Source organism: Amia ocellicauda, chromosome 2 (genome assembly GCF_036373705.1).
Source record: "Amia ocellicauda isolate fAmiCal2 chromosome 2, fAmiCal2.hap1, whole genome shotgun sequence".
Lineage (NCBI taxonomy): Eukaryota > Metazoa > Chordata > Actinopteri > Amiiformes > Amiidae > Amia > Amia ocellicauda.
Genome location: NC_089851.1, coordinates 2,870,336 through 2,892,483, shown reverse-complemented (window position 1 = coordinate 2,892,483; position 22,148 = coordinate 2,870,336). Strand labels below are relative to the sequence as shown.

The 22,148-nt window shown below is 45.8% G+C and overlaps 1 protein-coding gene across 5 annotated transcripts in view; it reads right to left on the bottom strand.

The window, feature by feature from the left end:
- obscnb (obscurin, cytoskeletal calmodulin and titin-interacting RhoGEF b) overlaps positions 1-22,148 on the bottom strand; it is a 112,178-nt gene extending 90,030 nt beyond the window's left edge. For all 5 annotated transcript variants that reach the window (XM_066716242.1, XM_066716243.1, XM_066716245.1 and 2 more), the window contains exons 1-13: positions 21,916-22,148; positions 14,917-16,042; positions 11,000-11,269; positions 10,518-10,778; positions 9,151-9,456; positions 8,334-8,600; positions 7,839-8,114; positions 6,166-6,441; positions 5,536-5,811; positions 4,845-5,120; positions 3,386-3,661; positions 2,233-2,508; positions 727-1,002 (exon numbers count right to left, since the gene is read on the bottom strand). In XM_066716242.1, the coding sequence (XP_066572339.1) occupies positions 727-1,002; positions 2,233-2,508; positions 3,386-3,661; positions 4,845-5,120; positions 5,536-5,811; positions 6,166-6,441; positions 7,839-8,114; positions 8,334-8,600; positions 9,151-9,456; positions 10,518-10,778; positions 11,000-11,269; positions 14,917-16,033 (4,153 nt within the window). In that variant the 5' untranslated portion in view covers positions 16,034-16,042; positions 21,916-22,148. The remainder of the gene's footprint in view (positions 1-726; positions 1,003-2,232; positions 2,509-3,385; positions 3,662-4,844; positions 5,121-5,535; positions 5,812-6,165; positions 6,442-7,838; positions 8,115-8,333; positions 8,601-9,150; positions 9,457-10,517; positions 10,779-10,999; positions 11,270-14,916; positions 16,043-21,915) is intronic.

The following is a 22,148-nucleotide window of genomic DNA, read 5'->3' as shown; positions in this document are numbered from 1 at the left end:
ATTCTGGGACGAGCGACTGACACATCCAGAGCAAAGTCAACGCAATGAAATGAAGACGGTAAACGATGATGCTGACAGAGCAACATAGAGAAAAGTCCGATAAAACAAATGGGTGAATTGAAACACCACCTAATAAACATGCAATTCATCCCAAACCTCCAGCTGTGCATCTCCACAGCCATATCAAACTGATCAAAACAATAACCAACTATGTTGTATACCAGTTGCTTGAGAGTTAGACAAAAACCTCATCCACTACACTGAGCAAATGATAAAGACATACAGCAATGGATGCATTTACAGTAAAACTCAACTCAAGACAAGCCATTTAGAGAAAGCAAACCACTTTTTTTCACAAATAGCTTACAGAATGCTGTATATATTTTGACCACACCACAAAGTCACAACAGAGTGACACGTAATTTAACAAAAGAATAGAAATTAAGAAGCAGAACTTGAAATGGGGCAATATTATTAGTCCTATAAATTAGACAGATGTGAGGCAATATAAGAATAACTAATAACCGGTATCATACATGTGCTAAAAAGCTTTCTCTTGTCTAATATTCCTATAAACAAATCTGTAATCCTAGCCTACATGAATTCCTACTGGAAAGTGTCAGTAAAGAGGGAGTAAATCCTTCAGTAGAGTAAAAGCCATGATCTCCAACACTGATGGCCAACGTAGAGAGTGGCGAGGGACAAACAGGAGATAGGAGCACATACCTGCCACCTGGACCTTAAAGACCAGCTTCTCTCCGCCGGCCTCGCAGGCATACTCCCCAGCGTCCTTCTTCTCCACGCTCTCCACCACCAGCCGCCTGGTCTTCCCCTCCGACTCCACGCACACCTTCTTGCTGGAGCTCAGCAGCTTGCCGTCCTTGTACCACTTGACCTCCATCTGGGCCTGGGACACCTCACAGCTCAGGGTGGCCTTCTGAGAGGCCGCGGCTCTCACCTCCTTCTGCACCGAGTCCTTGTTGGCGAACGCAGCCTGGGGCTCTGGGGGGAGAGTGTGGGGCATCATCACAGCCCTCTCAGTCCGGCCACAACCTCCACATGGGATGGGACTGGACTGAACTGTACCAGGGAGTCTCTGAAGCATCAAAGTCCCTTTGAACACTCAATGATCACAGTCATTCTGGGATGAGCGGCTGACACATTCAGAGCAAAGTCAACGCAATGAAATGAAGACGGTAAACGATGATGCTGACAGAGGAACTTGCAGAAAAGTCCATTCAAAACACCAACTGATAAACATGCAATTAAATCCATGACCTCCAGATCCACTACACTGAGCAAATGATACAGACATACTGCCCTGATTATTTCTCTGTGGGATAATTAAATTGCATTGCATTATTAAATAAAGTGCACGTTTTGAGTCTAGACAAAGGAAAGCTAAGAAATTGGACATTTAAATGATTTTGAGAGACTTGTCAAGACATCGGGACATTTAATATAAATCCAGGATGTATGGTCACCCTAGTCTTTCATGTTTACGTGTATTAATACCCAAAATAGTGAATGTATTTTGTCATGGCAAACTGTATTGCAGCCCGATGCTGTCCTTCCTCCAGCAGGACTTTCACGATCTTTTCAGACACTTTTAAATGTCTTACTGCTCCAAGCAATTGATCCTGTGTGGCACTTTCCAAACATACATTAATAACTGCTCAAATTGAACCATCTTCACAATGTAAACACACATATTCTTTCTGAGGAAATGTTTGTACCGCATCTCTCGCATCGATAGCGGCCGCTATTACTGTAGTAACAATTTCAAAATGCAGTGAATGTGTCTGGCTACATAAGGGGACTTAACAGTACGTCACCCTAGACCAGTTTGGGACTCAGCTGGTGCAATGTATGAAACAGTGCCTCCTGAACCTAGTTTTGGCACAGGTGGAGGTGCACCTGAGCCACAGTGGAAATGCCTGATCTCAAATGGCCATGCTGAGGTGCACCTAAACATGGCCAGTGGAAACAGGGCATCAGATGTGCGAAAGGGCTCTCTTTGGTCTAATATTTCTATAAACAAATCTGTAATCCTAACCTACATGAATTCCTACTGGAAAGTGTCAGTAAAGAGGGAGTAAATCCTTCCGTGCAGTGCAGAAGACACCAGTATTTACCAAGAGCTGCTCAACACACCACAGAAGCCACAATCTCTAACACTGATGGCCAACGTAGAGAGTGTCAAGGGACAAACGGTAGAGACAGAGCCCATACCTGCCACCTGGACCTTAAAGACCAGCTTCTCTCCGCCGGCCTCGCAGGCATACTCCCCAGCGTCCTTCTTCTCCACGCTCTCCACCACCAGCCGCCTGATCTTCCCCTCCGACTCCACGCGCACCTTCTTGCTGGAGCTCAGCAGCTTGCCGTCCTTGTACCACTTGACCTCTGTCTGGGCCTGGGACACCTCACAGCTCAGGGTGGCCTTCTGAGAGGCTGCGGCTCTCACCTCCTTCTGCACCGAGTCCTTGTTGGCAAACGCAGCCTGGGGCTCTGGGGGGAGAGTGGGGGACATCATCACAGCCCTCCCAGTCTGTACACAATCTCCACATCACCACCATGAGCACGCTGCTCTGGACTGGACTGGACTGTGCCGGAGAGTCTCAGAGCATCAGATCCCCTTGAACACTCAATGATCACAGTCATTCTGGGACGAGCGACTGACACATTCAGAGCAAAGTCAACTCAATGAAATGAAGACGGTAAACGATGATGCTGACAGAGCAACATAGAGAAAAGTCCGATAAAACAAATGGGTGAATTGAAACACCACCTAATAAACATGCAATTCATCCCAAACCTCCAGCTGTGCATCTCCACAGCCATATCAAACTGATCAAAACAATAACCAACTATGTTGTATACCAGTTGCTTGAGAGTTAGACAAAAACCTTATCCACTACACTGTGCAAATGATAAAGACATACAGCAATGGATGCATTTACAGTAAAGCTCAACTCAAGACAAGCCATTTAGAGAAAGCAAACCACTTTTTTTCACAAATAGCTTACAGAACACAGTATATATTTTGACCACACCACAAAGCCACAACAGAGTGACACGTAATTTAACAAAAGAATAGAAATTAAGAAGCAGAACTTGAAATGGGGCAATATTATTAGTCCTATAAATTACACAGATGTGAGGCAATATAAGAATAACTAATAACCGGTATCATATATGTGCTAAAAAGCTTTCTCTTGTCTAATATTCCTATAAACAAATCTGTAATCCTAGCCTACATGAATTCCTACTGGAAAGTGTCAGTAAAGAGGGAGTAAATCCTTCAGTAGAGTAAAAGCCAAGATCTCTAACACTGATGGCCAACGTAGAGAGTGGCGAGGGACAAACAGGAGATAGGAGCACATACCTGCCACCTGGACCTTAAAGACCAGCTTCTCTCCGCCGGCCTCGCAGGCATACTCCCCAGCGTCCTTCTTCTCCACGCTCTCCACCACCAGCCGCCTGGTCTTCCCCTCCGACTCCACGCACACCTTCTTGCTGGAGCTCAGCAGCTTGCCGTCCTTGTACCACTTGACCTCCGTCTGGGCCTGGGACACCTCACAGCTCAGGGTGGCCTTCTGAGAGGCCGTGGCTCTCACCTCCTTCTGCACCGAGTCCTTGTTGGCAAACGCAGCCTGGGGCTCTGGGGGGAGAGTGGGGGACATCATCACAGCCCTCCCAGTCTGTACACAATCTCCACATCACCACCATGAGCACGCTGCTCTGGACTGGACTGGACTGTGCCAGAGAGTCTCAGAGCATCAGATCCCCTGGAACACTCAATGATCACAGTCATTCTGGGACGAGCGACTGACACATTCAGAGCAAAGTCAACACAATGAAATGAAGACGGTACACAATGATGCTGACGCAAGGATTTAGAGCAGTGGTCTATAAAACCCTGGTCCTGGAGAGTCCCTGTCAACCAGGTTTTGGAGGTCACCCTTCTATCACCAATTTATAAACACTTGGAAGTATTTTATTCTGATCAATGAAGCAGGATGTAAATTCAATCATTTAGAAACCAGTGGAGCAATTGTCTGAATACCTGCAGCCTCCTGAGGGAAGAATTCCCTTGGTTGACTTGCTTTATGGACTACTAACTGACATGTGTTCCCAGTCTTTAGAAATTTGTGACCTTTAAGATTAATTGCATTGGGGCTTTCCGGGACCAGGGTTGGAGACCCTTGATTTAGAGAAAAATCCCGTCAATACACAGGTGAATTGAAACACCACCTGGTAAACATGCAATTAAATTCAAAACCTCCAGCTGTGCATCTCCAAATCCTTAGTAAACTGATCAAAACAATAACCAACTATGCTGTACATCAGCTGCTGGACAACAACTTTATCCACTACACTGAATAAATGATAAAGACATACAGCAATGGATGCATTTACAGTAAAACTCAACTCAAGACAAGCCATTTAGAGAAAGCAAACCACTTTTTTTCACAAATAGCTTACAGAACGCTGTATATATTTTGACCACACCACAAAACCACAACAGAGTGACACGTAATTTAACAAAAGCATAGAAATTGAGAAGCAGAACTTGAAATGGGGCAATATTATTAGTCCTATAAATCAGACAGATGGGATGCAATGTAAGAATAACTAATAACCGGTATCATACATGTGCTAAAAAGCTTTCTCTTGTCTAATATTCCTATAAACAAATCTGTAATCCTAGCCTACATTAATTCCTACTGGAAAGTGTCAGTAAAGAGGGAGTAAATCCTTCAGTAGAGTAAAAGCCAAGATCTCCAACACTGATGGCCAACGTAGAGAGTGGCGGGGGACAAACAGGAGATAGGAGCACATACCTGCCACCTGGACCTTAAAGACCAGCTTCTCTCCGCCGGCCTCGCAGGCATACTCCCCAGCGTCCTTCTTCTCCACGCTCTCCACCACCAGCCGCCTGGTCTTCCCCTCCGACTCCACGCGCACCTTCTTGCTGGAGCTCAGCAGCTTGCCGTCCTTGTACCACTTGACCTCCGTCTGGGCCTGGGACACCTCACAGCTCAGGGTGGCCTTCTGAGAGGCTGCAGCTCTCACCTCCTTCTGCACCGAGTCCTTGTTGGCGAACGCAGCCTGGGGCTCTGGGGGGAGAGTGTGGGGCATCATCACAGCCCTCTCAGTCCGGCCACAACCTCCACATGGGATGGGACTGGACTGAACTGTACCAGGGAGTCTCTGAAGCGTCAAAGTCCCTTTGAACACTCAATGATCACAGTCATTCTGGGATGAGCGACTGACACATTCAGAGCAACATCAACATAGTGAATTGAAGACTGTAAACCATGATGCTGACAGAGGAACTTGGAGAAAGTTCCAGTCAACACTATATTTTTTGTGGTATATTTATAAAATTCCAATATTTGTGTCACTAACATAAAGAACTTTCATCACCACATTATTTTAATACTAACAATTTAGTTCAATGCAAAATCTCTATTCTTAGAAATATTTTACCTTACAAAAAGTATGATTGATGATGTTTAAGTTGACTCTTACCTTTGACATTAACTTTGAACGTTATCTCATCTTCAGGCAGTTTGTATGTATACATGCCAGAGTCACTGGCTTTCACGTTTCTCAGTATCAGTTTGCGTATTGTGCCTTCTGTTTCCACAGCCATATCTTTGCCTGGCTTCACTTCCTGTCCTTTCCTCATCCACTTTCCTTGGGTGGCTGCTTGGCTCACCTCACAAGAAAAGACCACTGTCTCTCCCAAGGAGGAGGAGAAGTCCGTTTTCGTCACAGTCTTCTTGACAAAACTTGTAGACGTTTCTGGACGACAAAAAGGAAATCTAATTAGTGTAATGTTTTTGTCTAGTTTTATTATGTTTTATGTTACTGAAAAAAAAACTGTATATTCCTTTCAACATTCCCTTCTTTAAGAACAAAGAAAGTTTACCTTAGAGGAGGCTCCTTGACCCTTGTAGCTCATATAGATGCATGCTAAGACCTAACTAGTCAAACCTATTAATCAAATGGTTTCTTGAAGGACCCTAGTGTGGGTCTGTGTGGGTCAGTCATGCACACGCTCCACCAATGACACAGTGTACTCCAGTACATGCTCTACTGAGGAAGCACTCCTACTCTTGCCCTGATCCCGTCTTGACCGGACCCCCGCCTCCTCACCTTTGACCTTGACCTGGAACGTCACCCTGTCCTCGGCCGTCTCGCAGGTGTACTGGCCTTGGTCACTCGCTCGGGTGTTCTTGATGATGAGCGTGCGCTGCGTTCCCTGTGACAAGAGGGTGGTCCTCTGGTCCTGCCTGAGCTCGCTGTGACCTTTTCTCCACACCACGGCAATGCCCGCTGCCGACACTTCACAGGTCAGATGCAGGTCCTCCAAGGGGGCAGCACTCACCTCCACGAGGCTGCGCGGCTTGTTCACAAACTTTGCCGGCTCCTCTGTGAAAAGGATAGAGGGCTTGGTTCACAACTTGTTTCAATAAGCATTTCCTTCTCATGGCCTATGGAGCTTGATGCTACCCTGTCGCAACTTTACCTGATACATTTACCACAGGATTTACAGTTGTTTAAGATGTTTCAGCCTTTCACATGTTTGTTCTGTGTTTTTCACAGTGTTACTGTGGTTTCCTATGGGTTCAACTTGCCTTTACTGTGCTTTACTGCACTGTCCATGGGAATAGCATGGTGGACCATCATACATTTGTCTATGGCCTGTTTACTATGGTAGACTGTGGTTTATTCAAGGTAGAGAGTAGTGGATGAAGGCCTGTTAAAACCATAGGAACCAGTGTAAAACAACCATAGTAGATCCCATAGTCAATTTACAATGACAGTTATATAATCTTGCATTAGGGTAGCATCAAGCCCTAGAGGCCACATTAAGGAATAATAGATAATTATGCATTTTCCAGCAAGATGATGAAGAGGATTATGATTTCAAAAATTTGCAAACAAATGGTTGAAGTCTCAGGAACATGACTGAACAGCTGTGTCTGAGCTAAACAGAGTAATTCCACACTCAGCACTAAACCTGTAATCAGTTTTTCAGTTCTCACCAAAGATTCACTATTCTAGAATGTGCCAAAGAACATCTACTTTTGGGATGTGATGGTGTGAGGGAGACGAGATCCCGTGTGTGTGTGTTTGTTCCATGATGACAGGACTGCGAGTCTCTTTCACTCTATTTGGCTCAGAGGGTCCTCCCTGTGCAGCTGCCACTGTCTGTCAGCCTGAGAAACTGTCTGTCAGGTCACATGTTTGTCCTCGGGGGTGCTGGGCTCTTCGGGAGCACTTTGGAGACATTCCACTTGGAGAAGGTCAGAGGTCACAATCTGCAGGTAAGCCTAACCAAGTGGACACAAATAATGTCCGGCCACAAGCAGAAGGGTGTCTGTTTTCAGCTTTTTACTGCTGGGTAAATTATTCATGAATTATAGTTAACTTATTTTATGACTTCAATATTTTTACTTAAGGTTGATGTTAGGCATTATACAGACAATACAGTATCTGAATAATAAGTCGAACACCTCTTTCACATGGCATTCTACAGTAACTGGGGGTTTGCACACTGGTGGCAACAGAAAGTATTACCTAGTCAGAAAGCAGAGGACACATGACTACCACACCCACGAATACTCTTCAATAGAGGATGTTTTCTCCCCTCTGAGACGACAAGAGTGAGAAGGAAAAACAGCAGACTTGTCTTTATTTTTTGGAGTTGAGTTTTGCTCTACTTGGGATTTACAAAACTTGCAAATCAATACCTTCTACGAATAACACAAAGCCCTCTTCTTCTGTCAGACTTTCATCAGCTGGGGAGTGTCCAATTTCCATACCTTTCAATGCGAGCTGCAGCTCCATTTTATCCCCCTCGCAGACACACTCGTAGATGCCCACGTCCTCCTCTGTCATGTTGTGCACCTTCAGAATGCGTTTTCGCTCAGAGACCACACTCTCGTACTTCTTGCCGATTCTCAGCTCGCGGCCGTCCTTCATCCAGGTCACCCTGACCCTGCTGTCGGACACCTCGGCCTGCAGCTGGGCCGAGGAGTGGAGCCCGGCCCTCACCACCTCCTGCTGCATAGACTTGTTGGTGAATCGTGCCCGAGCAGCTGGGGGAGACACAGAGCAGGGGTTACTCGAGACTTCTGGGAGGAAATAAATTAATTTACAATTAATAGGTTCGATTTAGAGCCTTGCTGGACTGAAAACAAGCATGAACAGGGAGTGGGCACAAGGGTTACTCCAGGACCGGGCACAGGGGTTACCCCAGGACTGGGCACAGGGGTATATCAAAAAGCGGACTTGGGAAGCACTGCTGCGATACTCACCCTTCACGCTGAGTCGGCACACGCTCTTCGAGCCGCCGCCCACAAACTTGACCAGGGCCCCGTCGAGCTCCTCGCCGGCCCGGCGGATGACCAGTGTGTGCGTGTTCTTGGTACGGCAGATGAGGTAGTCCTCACCGCTGCGCAGGGTCTTGCCGTTCAGCTGCCAGGAGCCTGAGCACACGGCCGACAGCTCCACAGTGAAGGTGGCCTCCTCTCCAGCCGTCGACACCACGTCCAGCAGTGCAGTCTTCACGGACGCTGTGGGCTCTGGGGGAGATGGAGACAGTTAGCTGGGAAGTTGAAGTGAGGTGTGCACTGATGCACCTTGTTTCTCTCAAGACACATGATAGTAAACACACTGGGGTATTACAATTAATTTGACAGGTTACTGTAATATTATTATTTTTTTGTTTGTTTAGGTTTGTTGCAGAGCACTGAACAGATGTTATTGGGCAGTCAGTTCAATTTATTGGTATGGTTTTCAATTCCAGTTTGAGTTCTGACATTTGACTGACCGTATATGTATTTAAAACAGGTACATGATCAGGCTCGGTTCTGGGATGAATTATATCTCATAGGAAATATATATTTACCTTTTTGATCTTTGCAATTTATTTGAGTGGAGAGGGGGGTTCAGAGCAACAAACCTGCTATGCAAAAAAGACTGCTCTTCTGACGTGGGGGGCTTGAACACTCTTCCAAGTCCAGAGGGAATGAATAGGACAGTGCATGCAAGGAGGAAATATAGCAGGAGAGGAGAGGAGAGCAGAGAAGAGGGAACCAGAAAACAAGAGACAACGTGCTGCCGTAGACTCACCGAGGTAGAAGGTGCCGGGGAACTCCAGGCTGCTGCTCTGGCCAAAGTCATTAACGGCGGTGATTCTGAACTGGTAGTTGCCCTCCTCGACCAGGGCACTCACAGTGAACTCTGGGTGGGGGATGGTGTGGGAGCCGTGGCACCTCATCCAGGTCTGACTGCCCACCTTCCTCCTCTCCACCACGTAGCCGGAGATGGGCACGGGCCGGTCGGTGTCAGGCGGGGACCAGCACAGTGTGACCGAGTTGTCTGTCTTGTCCCGAGCCACAGGGTGGACTGGGGGATCTGGAGGGTGCTTTCTGGGGGCTGAAAGGGAAGCATACACCGTCAAGGGGTTAGTAAAAAGGCACTGACCTTGTATGTACAGTATGTAAGTATGTATGTATGTATTGTATGTACAAGAAAATCCTCTTAGCACAAGTGGTTTGTGGTCTCATGTCATCTCCCAGTAGTCATTGACCTACATGACAAGACCACCGCCATACATGTCTGAGCAGTTCTCTACTGGCCAAGAGCTAGAAAAAATGAGGTGAATAACTGGCATTCAGGTTTCCATTAAAGGGAATTCCCCAAGTGCATCTTGGGAGTGTGTTTGCATTATAATTATTTTTTTAATATAAATAAAGCCAATAAATATTATAAACATAGTTTCTCTATCTGTAGTAAACAGTGCTGAAATCTGCAAAGGCAAAAATGAGAGGTGAGGTCAATGCACGCAGACAAATTCTCCATTACGTTTACAATTTTTTAAATTTGTATACTTTTCCCAGGACTGAACACCAGCTGCCTGGGGACTATCGAATGGGAACTTAATGGACACAATAATTGCAGAAAAACTTACATGTAGGTTATTGTGCTGCCATGATATCCTCTGCTCAGTGCCCATTACTGGTGTTATAATTAGCAAAGGATGGGTTTCACTCTTCTTAAGTCACAGCCTATCAATACAGACTCTGAAATGTGATTCTCATCCATCTCTCTAACCGTGCTCACATGTTATCCCCGGCGGCCCAGGCCCGGAATGGGGAATGGTTTTAGCAATGTTAACGAGCAGTTCGAGCCCTAATTGAAGACAGAGGAACATTCCTGAAATCTCCTGGGTCACAAACTAAATAAAGTGAAAGAGCGCTCCATTCAGGGGAGAATGTGTGGCTGTGAGGGCCGTGGCACACTCAAGGGCATGCTGGTGAACAGCCCTGAAAGGCCCACATGAACAGCTCTGGCGCGGTTTGTGTGTTTGATAGGTATTGGTAGAACCAGTAGCATGGTTATCACGTGTCATGGTTTTATGCTTGGAATCTGAAAGGTGACATTGCTAATACAATGCAAGTGGGCGCAGACTGGCTCCCTGGGGGCGGGGGTCTCACCGGTGACAAAGAAGCGAGTGGAGGTCTTGCAGTCGCCGGCCACGAACGCGATCTCTCCGGAGTCGTCAGACCTGCAGTCCCGGATGGTCAGCGTGTACTGGCGGCCCGAGCACATGATGGACACCCGGTTGTCCGCCTGCAGCCGCTCTCTGTTCCTGGTCCAGTAGGTGTCCTGGCACGGCTGCTCCAGCTCCACGCAGAAGATCACGGTGTCGCTGAGGGGCAGGACGGTCTTCCGCGGGAGCTTCTTGGTGATGTTTCCTGGAAGGAGAGGAATGCGGACATTAAATCACGTGCTCTGCGGGAGTTTCCATTGGCCTGCGTCACACCTTATACCTGTGCACCCTTCAGTGTGACCTGGCGGTGCCTTACTGCTCTTGTATCACACCCACATCCTGCATTACAGAGCTTTACGATGACTTTGCTTGTATGCCACGGCAAGCTTTGGAGAAGAGTCCCCTCGAACACCCGCCGGCTCCTACCTTTGACAGTGAGCTCGGCCACTGTGCGGCTGCCCTCCCTCATCTCGCAGATGTAGACGGCGTCGTCGTTGGTTGTGACGTTGTGGATGGTGAGGCGGCGCAGCGTGCCCTCATTCTCAATGTTGTACTTATCGCTCTGCTCCAGCTGCGTCTCCTCCATGTACCAGCTGGTCTCGGTGGCGGGCTGGGGCACCTCGCACTGCAGCAGTGCCGTCTCCTTCTGTTGCACCTCCACATCACGCAACTTGGTCTTGAACGGCACCCTGGGCTCTGGGGACAGAGGGGAGATGGGGAGATGGTCAGGAGGCTTGCCTGGAGAAGAGGACAACCAGTGGGTTTGTGTCTTTTTTATGATAGCACACTGGAGGCACTTTAGTGGGTTTGTGGGCAATGGACACAAACTGCCCAGCCACGCTGAGGGAGGTTTTTTGCCACAGTCCTTGAGAGACTGGGTTCAATAAGCTACCAGCACTCAAATAAGCACAGTAGACTTTTTTGTTGTTGATCTGTTTCTTCTCACATTAAGAATTTCTCACAGTCACTCAGAGGAGTCATTTATCGTACAGCACGTGTCAGTGACATCTCCACAAAATCGCTTTTTAGCCCATTTCAGCGGTGCATTCCCATATTTACAGTATATTTTTTATATACTTGTCATAGATTTATAATACACTTTACCAATATAAACATATTGTTGCGCCATCTGCCTGGCCAATCGGTTTACCTTCACAGAATAAAAAGGGTTTGATAAATATATGAAACAGTTTGTTTATCAAGTATATTAATCAAGTTGAATACTGATTCAGCCCAAAGAAACCCTTAAACATTCCTGTACTTGACTGAACTGAGCTAGGACAGAGTGCGTGTTACCTTTCACACTTTCTTCTCTGCTACATCACTGATTTTAACAGAGAGACAGTCAGAGTTCATACTACCTCTGGCCTTACTCAGCTCAGTCTTCAGTTTGCTTTAGTTTTCTCAAGGCTCAATCAGCGTTCTACAAACTCTAAAAATATATAATTGATCAATAAATATAGTCTAACAAACAATACATAAATTAATGTTGTGAATACTGCCAGCCACAAAATGTATATAGACACACACTAATGTCTGGACTGATAGGCATGGCATGAAGACAGACAGGTTTGTGGAGGCCTTGATCTAGTAGAGATCAACACGACCTGGATTGGCTCACTCACTTCCTGCTTGCCCACAGCCAGAGGAGGTCAGTCTCCCCCCAGCAGGCGATTACAAATCACACATCTGAGCTGGAAGCCAAAGATACAGAGCCCCAGGCATGACCGAATGGATAGTTTAAAAAAGCATTGGTTGAATGTCTGTGCAGTTTATTCAGTTGCGTACCGTGCTTTTGTCATTTGCAACAGTGACCATACCCATAGATGGTTTGTTTACCTAATCATAGTCACACACGGCCATGTTAAGTGTGTGCAACAAATTCAATCACTAAGAGTAAACAAACTGATAAACTGGGCACGCAGATTCATCTCTGTTTCTGTTTCAGCGCTGTAATCTCTGGGGTTCTCTGTACCAAGATCTGCTCGATTGCTTTTGGGGTTCTTGAAGAAAGAGATTAACAGCCACTTCCTGTGATCTACAGTGTGTAAGAGGAAGCCAGGAACTGGATAAGCAGACTGGATGGAGGCTTCTCATGACCTTAGCCTCTTCTGCCACCGCAGAACAAATATCTCCAAGTGCAGCACAAACTGGAGACCTCAGCCACTTGCTGGGCAATGTTTTTATAGCCGGCCTAAACAAAGATGACACTAGCCACGATGTCACATTTCAAAATAAAATCAGTCACTGAATTTATAATCCGGAGCATTTAGACCTGCAAATGAATGCGTGGAAATTCATGACACCTCTGGCACCGTACAACAGCCGGCCAGCGGCCATCACACCATCTGTGTGCCACTCATCACTGACAGAAAATAGACGAAACCAAATCCCGACCTTCACTACAGCAGGGACATTCCAGAGACTTTGCAAGGCCTATTTCAGAGCGTACAATACAGTCCGTGTGCCCGAAGTCTACGTGTACGAGGGTGTCCGTATTCTGGCTAAACTGCCTTGCTTAATTGATCAATAACAAAAGGGCTTCCTGGCCTTTGGAAATTAATGATTAACGGCGACCAATACAATTTACTGGACTGGGGCTCTGCAGGACCAGGGCTGGAGGCAGCTGGAGACATATCATGTGATACGCCATTCATCACAGCAAGCAGATGTTCCAGATAAGCCTGTGGCACAGATCGCAGCACAGAGACTGCTGGGGAAAGACATTATAATTTCCATGGCCATGGCCAGTTTTAAGATTCTTTCCAGTAGACGGATAGTTTAAAACAGCTTCTTAGCACTTGTCATTTCTGGGCTCAATTCTGTTTTGGCAACCAGCCCCACAGCTCTGTAGCTTACATCTTATATAGCAGGTTTGCAACATAAGACCAACAACGACCCAAGTCACCAGCTGAGGTTACGTACATCTCTGTGAGCAGAGCTGAGAGGGAACTGACACATAAGGCTGGTCCTCTTGAATGAGATTTTATTTCTCCATAAAGCAGAGGAGGACTCAGAGTTAACTACCTACGTTTCATTTCTTTATCACTGAAAAATGTTTCACATTGATTTGACGATGCATTCTAAGTTCCCTAAGTATCACCAGTTTACAAAAACCCTCACACTTGATCAGAACGCCTTACACTAAGTGCTATCTATATTTAGTTCTAGAACCCTTAGTTTTCTCTTAATTAGAATATTTTCAGCGAGCTCCACCAAGGACGCTCCTGAAGGCACAGAACCAGTACAGTGGCTCTCAAAAGTATTCACCCCCTTTGGGTTCATTGTTTTACAACATGACATCAGAATGGATTTAATCAGGAGTTTTTGCCTCTGATCAACACAGAAAATGTCAAAGTGAAAAATATAATCTGCAAATTGTTCAAAATTAATTACGAATACAAAACAAAAAATAATCGTATAATTTCAGTAACTGGCATTTGACTTTCATGAAGTAGCAGAGCAAATATATAGCCTACAGTATACAGTAGAGGACCAGGAATAACAGTAACTATGCAACAGAAACAGGAACTGATCTGAATGTTATATTTTCCAGTAAATAATTTAGCATGAATACCTAGTATGGCAAGAGAGATCAGAGAGGACTGGTTATTTCTACAAGCAAATCTCATCCGCCAATAAGCCCTGATCCTGGACATGTAAAGGATACTGTCATTCTGATTAATATGTGTGCATGTTTAAGGTTTTGCATTCCTCTACTTGAGGGAGGAAAAAAAATGCATTCTTCGCTTTCTAACATAATTGACTCTTTAACATAATATATTGCTCTGAGCTTGTGCATTCGTGTGGTATTCATCAGATCATCCACTGAAATGCATATCCTAAACTAAGATTCACCGTGATGGGCCATTTCCAATCCAAAATAAACAGGCAGCCTTCATGTGATCCAGCCTTCCACAGACTCACACAAGGAGTGGGGAACTTTATAGCTTAATGCTCTAGTACATCTGCTGGACCTCTGAGTCCTCACTCTAGACTAGGGATTCCCAAACCGGTCCTGCAGTAGCCCTGGTCCTCCTGGTTTTTGTTCTGAGATAATTTATTAACTTCAATTAAGGATTCAATTAAGCAATTAAGAGCGTAGTTGGAACAAAAAGCAGCAGGGCTGGGGTGAGGTGGGGCTCCAGGACAGCTTTGGGAATTCCTGCTCTAGATCATTAGACAGACAAGGGCGTCTGCTAAGAAATAAATAATAATAATAATAATAATAATAATAATAATAATAATAATAATAATAATAATAATAATATAAACCCTCTACACAGCACATGTAAGACTATAAAGCACATTTCACTGGGAACAGCCTCCTGTGCAGGCCTTACCTTTGACGATGACCAGGACGGCGCTGTAGGTCTGCCCCGCCAGGTTGGAGGCCGTGCAGGTGTAGAGGCCGTTGTCATGCTGCTTGCAGTACAGAATCTTGAGGATGAAGTTCTCTTCCTGGTCCTCATACATCACGTGCCTGCGCCCCTCGTTGATGGCCCCCCCGTCCTTCTTCCACAGGATCTGCGGTTTGGGGCGTCCTGTGACGAAGCAGCTCAGCTTGGCGTGCTTCCCCTCGGTCACCGTGCAGGTGCGCGTAAACACCCCCTTGGGCAGCTTCCCGGCCAGCGTGGCGGCACGCTCATAGTCCTGGGAGAGGCTGTAGCCCAGCGAGCTCAGCCCCTCGGGAGTCTTGAGGAGAGAGGACGTGGAGGACTGGTACTCCAAGATGGCGGACTTTTCGGCCGAGCGATACAGGGAGATATCGGACATCCGCATCTCCTCCCGCCGCTTCTGCAAGTGCGAGAGGAGGGAGGTGCCCTTGTCGACGTTGGCTAGGTTGTGAATGTCCTGGTGCTCCACTACCAGCGCGGCCGCGGCTTGGGCTCGGCCGATGGCGTTCTGCGCCCTGCAGGTGAAGGTCCCGGCATCGATGCCCCTGGCACACAGGATCTTCAGGGAGCTCGTCTCTGAGTCCGAGTTGATCTTGAAGCGGTTGGACTCGCCCAGGTACCTCCCGTCCTTCTCCCAGCAGAAAGTGGGCTCAGGGTGAGCCAAGACCCGGCAGAAGAACTTCACGTCGTCCCCCAAGCCCACCCGCGCCGAGACAGGCTTCTCCACAAAGGTGGGAGGGCGTTCCACCATTTCACTCTGGAGGCCGACCTGGAGCGTGACGGCCGCATAGGCCTCTCCCACGTTGTTCTTGGCCCGGCAGATGTACTGGCCGCTGTCCTGCAGTGTCAGGTCATAGATGGTCAAGCGGTATACGTCTCCATCCTCCACTGTCTTGAAGCGACCCCCTGAGGCGATCTTGAGCTTCTCCTTCTCCCAGTTCACCGCCAGCACGGGGTTCCCCACAATGGTGCAGCTGAGCGTGGCGTCCCTCCCCACGCACACCGCGAAGGCCTTGGGCCGTGTGAGGAACCGCGGGGCACCGCCAAACGGATCCGCTTCCATCTCTGGCTCCTGTATGGGGACAATAGAGGAGGAGGTGGGGGAGGTTACAGCAAGTCAGACGGTTTGCAGTAGTAACAGAAAAGTACCTTTAACCAGTATTTAATTGAAATGGTCAGCTGTGTGAAGCATGCAAAAAGGAGAACAATCTCATTCTCTCAGTCCCATCCACTTTTACCCTCTTTAATTGAAGCAGGAAAAAAAAAAAACCTTGGCTGCACTCTCACGCTGGGAGAAGCCAGACAGTGTGTCGCTTAATCAGCTGATTTATGGGCCAGTCAACATATATAAATTATCTCTGTGTGCACAACACAAATGCAAAGACATACAAATACCAGGCCATTGGGTTTACAGCTCAAGTGCTGTATATGTAAAAAGGAAAAGCTCAGATCAGCAAAGTTTAGAATATCGATTAAACATTAACATCAGTGTTAAGTTGACCTGTTTATCATATTTTAAAGAATAACAAATTACAAAACCCTACCCTGTAATGAAAAACAAGTGAGAAAACATTTTCATTAGATCCTCATTGTAAGATCTGAAATCTCTAAGTTTAAGCTTACCCCCCATGTCTGATGCATTCTTTGCTTTCTTGGAATCAGAGCAATGTGCTATAATATTGCTCAAACTATTTTAAGCGCTGAGGTTTCTACGTCTATGAATTGGGAGATGGAGTTGAAGCGTTTCAATTGCTCTGTTGCTCTTGGGTCCATTTTCCACCCGTTGACATTTTAAAAGTCCTGACCTTTTGTTCCAGCCTCATTAACACCAGGCGGTTCACACCGAGTCAGACCACAGATTCAGCCCAGCACCATTCACTGGGTTTTACTCCTCATCGTTGGTCCACAGGGCACAAAAGTCAGGGCAGAGTCATTACAGGTAACCAAAACACATTCTATTGTTTGGAGACTGAGTGTTTTTCTGGCACTTACTTTTTGTATATATATATATATATATATATATATATATTTTAAATAATAATAAATCAACCAACATTTGAGTATTTTCTGTATTTATCACGGCCATAAATAACGCTTTTATTTGTTTTTTTGTTACAATTGATTCCAGTTAATTGTTACTAAAGGCAACATAAGAAGTAGGTAGTAGGTAAGCACCTGACTTCCTTGAATGGTAACTACTCGGTTGTTTTTTCCCAAAACTGTGCTCTATTTACAGTTTGTATCTGTAAGCATGGGTTTTGAGATCTTCAACACCCAGTGATGCTACTAAGAGACTTTGGGAGAACGTTGTAATGGTTATCTACAGCTCCACGCTGCCGGAGACAGAAAACATTCACACAACCTAAGAAGTAATTTCCTTAACCTTGTCATATTAGTTATTATTATGATGATGATTAAGTGCATTTTCATTTTTATTTCATTTGTATTGTTATTATTATTACCAAGACATTCTTCTACAAAGCAATTGATCAGTCAGCACATTACTACACGATTGTGACCTTGATTTCAACGTGCAAAGAATCCAAGCCCTACAGCCCATTTCCACAGAGAAACGAACGGCTCTGTTGTGTGTCATACCGGTCAGTGGGCATGTTGTCAAGATCTATCAAAACAGCACTAGAGATATGACTCCCTTCCATCAAATCAACAAACAAACATATCAATCAATCAATCATTACTGCTCCATGCCTGGTTGGGGCTCCCCCCAGCTGCCACATGCAATCTAATTATCCAGTGACCTGAATCGTTCGAAATGTGAAAGTGCAGAGTCATAATGTCAGCCACGGAGGCAGAAACTGTGACGATTAACACCCTGGATATTCAGAGGAGCCTACACTGAAATAAGCTGACCACTGGAAGGGACCAGACACTGGTCTGTGAGCAATAACTGAACAGGGCAGTCAAGGTAAACACAAAACGCAACCCCCTGAACAAGTAACAGATGGTTTTCAGTCAGTGGGGGGGTATATCTCATGGTAATATCACAGTAATACAGGAAATTCAAGGGTTTTAGCATTTTAGTCAGTCTGATTTAAATTCCCCTAGAGCTGATCTATTAGAATCAAATCACAACATGGTGTGAAACAGATATACGGAGACAGGAAGTCTGTATCACAGCTAAATATACTGACAGCAAAAGAGAAGATACTTTCTGGATCCTGACTGGTTTCTTCTTTTTACACACAGACCAATAACCATTCTAGGATTCATCTTAAAAAAAACAAGGCACGTTTGTCATAATGTAAAGGCATCCAAATGCCTGGAACAGCTATCTGACCTGGAGACAGCGATACAGGGCCATAAAATGAATCATTTGCCACACGTCTGTGAATAAGGAAAGATTTCTAATGCTACAGAACTAACATCTAAGGGTGTGTTCAATTTGCAGGCCGGTCAATTTCTGTGCCATGTTGTGCGATATTCTTTTCATTAGGGGAATAAAACGGGTAAGTAATTCACTGCATGGTGGTCAGTCTTTTATGAATAAGGCCCACAGGGAGGACCACTCCTGCCTGAATGCCTGTAAATTAAACTCCGTCAACAAAACAGATTTATAGAATCACTTCCCCCTTTTATCTTCATGATGACTGGCAGCAATTCAACGCAGTCAGCACAAACACACACCTCACCTACTGCACACTGACCTGCATCCCCAGCTACGCTGCTGGAAAGTGATGTCTGAAATACTACAGACAGTGTTGTGCAGTTCTGTTACAGACTAAAACCAACATGAACACTCTGATCAACCTGATCTGATTCAGCAATTAAAAACAGTTTGTTTGCATCAGGTAGGAGGAATCCACTGGCAAATACAATGTTGCACTTGGTGGAGGGGGAGACATGTAGCTTTGATTTTATAGATTGAAACATTTTTAAATTGACAGTGAAGAACATGATGGGAGTGATCAAGTGAAAACATTTTTGATTCTTTGTTGTTGTTGTTTTTTTAATGCTCCCAATATCCAATTGTCATTACAGTAATTAAACTATTCCCTCTCTTTAGGAAGTTTCTTTCAGGTTTATAATATTTCCAACGAAACATTTATTACATGGCTTTGAAGTGCATAACAAAACCTGACATGAATTCCCAACTACTTTCAGTAATAGTGAAACTCGTCATGACTGCTTTCTTAGCAACACCTTTCCAGCATGTAGGCGAAGCTCATTTCTCTGATAGTTGGATTCAGAAAATGACAAGTTCATTGAGTTAATGGAAAGCTTTGTTCGGGTCATTCCTTAGTAATACAGCAAAATATAACTTTGCTGTAAAGCTCGCAGATCGCATAGCATGACATCAGCTGTACTGAATTCCTGCGACATACCACATTGTTTACAAATTCCTATAACTGACCCTGGTGGCAAGGAGATATCTTCCTAAACTGCCGGGCACCACACATGTCATCACTGAAGGTTAAACTGAATCTCACTACTGTTCTCTGTGCTTAAGGGACTGAAGAGGCTGTCACAGTCAATTATGTGTCCAGAAAGGGGCACAAACTTTTGAAAAACATCTGTGTACATTTGAATAAGGCATTTCAAGTAACACATTTGTGTACAGAAACCAAAACACAAGCAAGTCCGTATGGGCCTCACAGGCAACAAAGTCTGGCAATTCCAGCATGTAAGCCATTGTCTGATACGAGAGGATATTTTTGTCCACCACATTGTCCAGATTACTGAGTCTGAGGCAGCCATATGTGTTCACATCCTAAAGTCTATAAAAGAATAAGTCCACCACACTCCCTTTCCCGATGCCCGTCCGCCTCACGTGACTCGCAGTCACTGGAGGAATGCCATCGCTTCCTCCAGCAGCTCTGAGTGACTGAAGCCAGAGACGTCGCCCTAAGGGATACAGATCTGCGTGGCTGCAAACCTGGCATCCAGAAATCGAGAGCTGTGGACTGTAAAGCTGTATTTTTGGTGGTTTGCCATTGGCTTCTCAACTTACCAAGGCTTCAGTCTAACACTGAAAGATATCCATCTGTGACCATGTTCACACGTTTTCTTATTACTATTACTGATCAAATAAGCTTACACTCAATCAGTATACACCCACAGAATGTCACCCATCTCCCACAACCCACCTGTGAGGCGCTGGGGACAGGGAAGGGTCTAGCACTCGCCCCCCGATAGGCCTGTCTCACAATGATGTGTGGCCATTCTTCCTCAGATCTCATGTGCAATATGGTGCCTAGCCGAGTGATTGCTCACATTTACTGTGGTGCGTGGATGACAGACGATCATAAAGGTCCTTTCACACTGCAATGAGGAGGATTTGAGAAAGCATGGTTTCTTGCCCCCAGGCACAAGAAAGTCACACAACTCTTGCACCGAGGAAGAGTTTACAGTTCAGTTCTTTTTGAATCTACCAGCATCCACACAAGGGGAGTTAAACTGGAAATAAAGGAGCCCAGTTCAGTTCAGGCAGGTAGGTCAGAGCTCAGCTTCAATAAAAACCTGGAGAGACACTGCAGCCTCCTAGGACCGGAGTTACAAATAAATATAATAAAATACCATAACATCTACCCCAATGGTGCTGAAACCGCATTGGCCCATGGTTCAGCCGATCTGGGTTAGTGTTTCTCATTCCTGGGACCGAGCCCTACTGTTCATTCCTCTCCTGCCCTTAATCACGAAGCCTTATAGCTCCCTTAATTGCAGTTTATTTGATTTGCTGTTTTTAGCCCGTAGTCGGTCGATTGGGGTGAGGCATTTACTGGTCTAGAATAACTCTTAAACTCATGTGTGTGGTGATATGCAGACACAGGTGGGGTTGTCACTGTATCCTACACCACCATAATTAGTATTGTCAGTGCTGCCTGGGTTCCCAATGTTCCCATTCCTCACACCTGGCTACTGGAGCAACACAACTCAATATGTATGTTAGAAGCCATACACCTTGCCTGTCTCCTACACTTCTGCTCTCTCTTGCTTATTTGGCTAGAACTTACATGTGTGTCATCTCCATATATCATAATCATAATACAAACACTATTTATTCCTCAGGGTGTTTTTACTCACTCAAACCCTTCGCGGTATGGCGATGTGAGCTCTTTGCTCAGCTGTGCACCAGACCCGAGCAGCAGCTCATGGGCCACTCCTGTGCTCGCTGCAATCGGGACTGATTTCATGCAATAACCAGCATGACCAGGTTAAAGAAACAGCCTAAAACCCGGGTCCGACCCTTAATCACTGGCAGCGCACGGCCCCAGTTTATCTCTTGTCATCGCGAGTCACTTTTAAAAGGGTGGCATTTGCAATCTTCGTCACCTCTCCACACTGAGCCCCGCGTCCCAAAATAGCCCCAGCTGCCCCGTCCCGTCTCGGTCCATGGCCATTTGTAGAAGCGCCGCGGGGCCGCGCAGGACAGGCCGTCCCGGCAGCAGCGGAGCGCGTTACTGTTGCGCAGATTCCCGCAGATCTGCACAAGCCCTGCGATCCCATTGGTGGAGCCGCGCAGAACTGCGGGAAATGCGCAACACGGACGCAGCGTGTCCTGCGTATTTATAGCCGCACAGAGCCAGCTGATCGCACCGCCTCGGTATGCGCTGCGCATCGGTAACTACTTTGTGTTTAATTTCCGAGAGAGAGGGGGGGGTAAATAAAAATCAATTCACGGAGATTGTTTGCGAACCAGTTTTGAGTCGGTTCTTCTCCCCATGTTTCCAGAAGGAAATAATACAACGTACAGCTTACATGAAAACTAAATTCAATTAATAGTTTAATGAAGCCTATAAATACATAGTAGCAACTGTACAATCGCACAATGCTGTTTGTTAAAAACACTGAAGGGATGTTTTTGTCTTTCTTTGATCCCTGAATGCAAATAACTCATTTTATAAGTGACGTTTCTGTCTCAAAAGTCTGTCATGAGTTGAAATAGACTGATCAGCCCCGAAGGTAAAAAGAGAAGACAAACCTCACCTTTTTAAGAGCAGCTTCTCACAGGCAAAACCCAAGGAAGATATTATTATAGCATCTGGCGCAAACGTGGTGTGAAGTCCCATAAAGTTATATATCCAAGCTTTTCTTCTTTTTTTGATTAAATGTAAATTGATTAAAAACATTAAATAAAATAAGTCCAGATGACGCAAAACGATAGAGTTCAGGCAAGATCCCAGCAAAAGCAGCCCGATGTCCGAGACAGTGCCACCCCC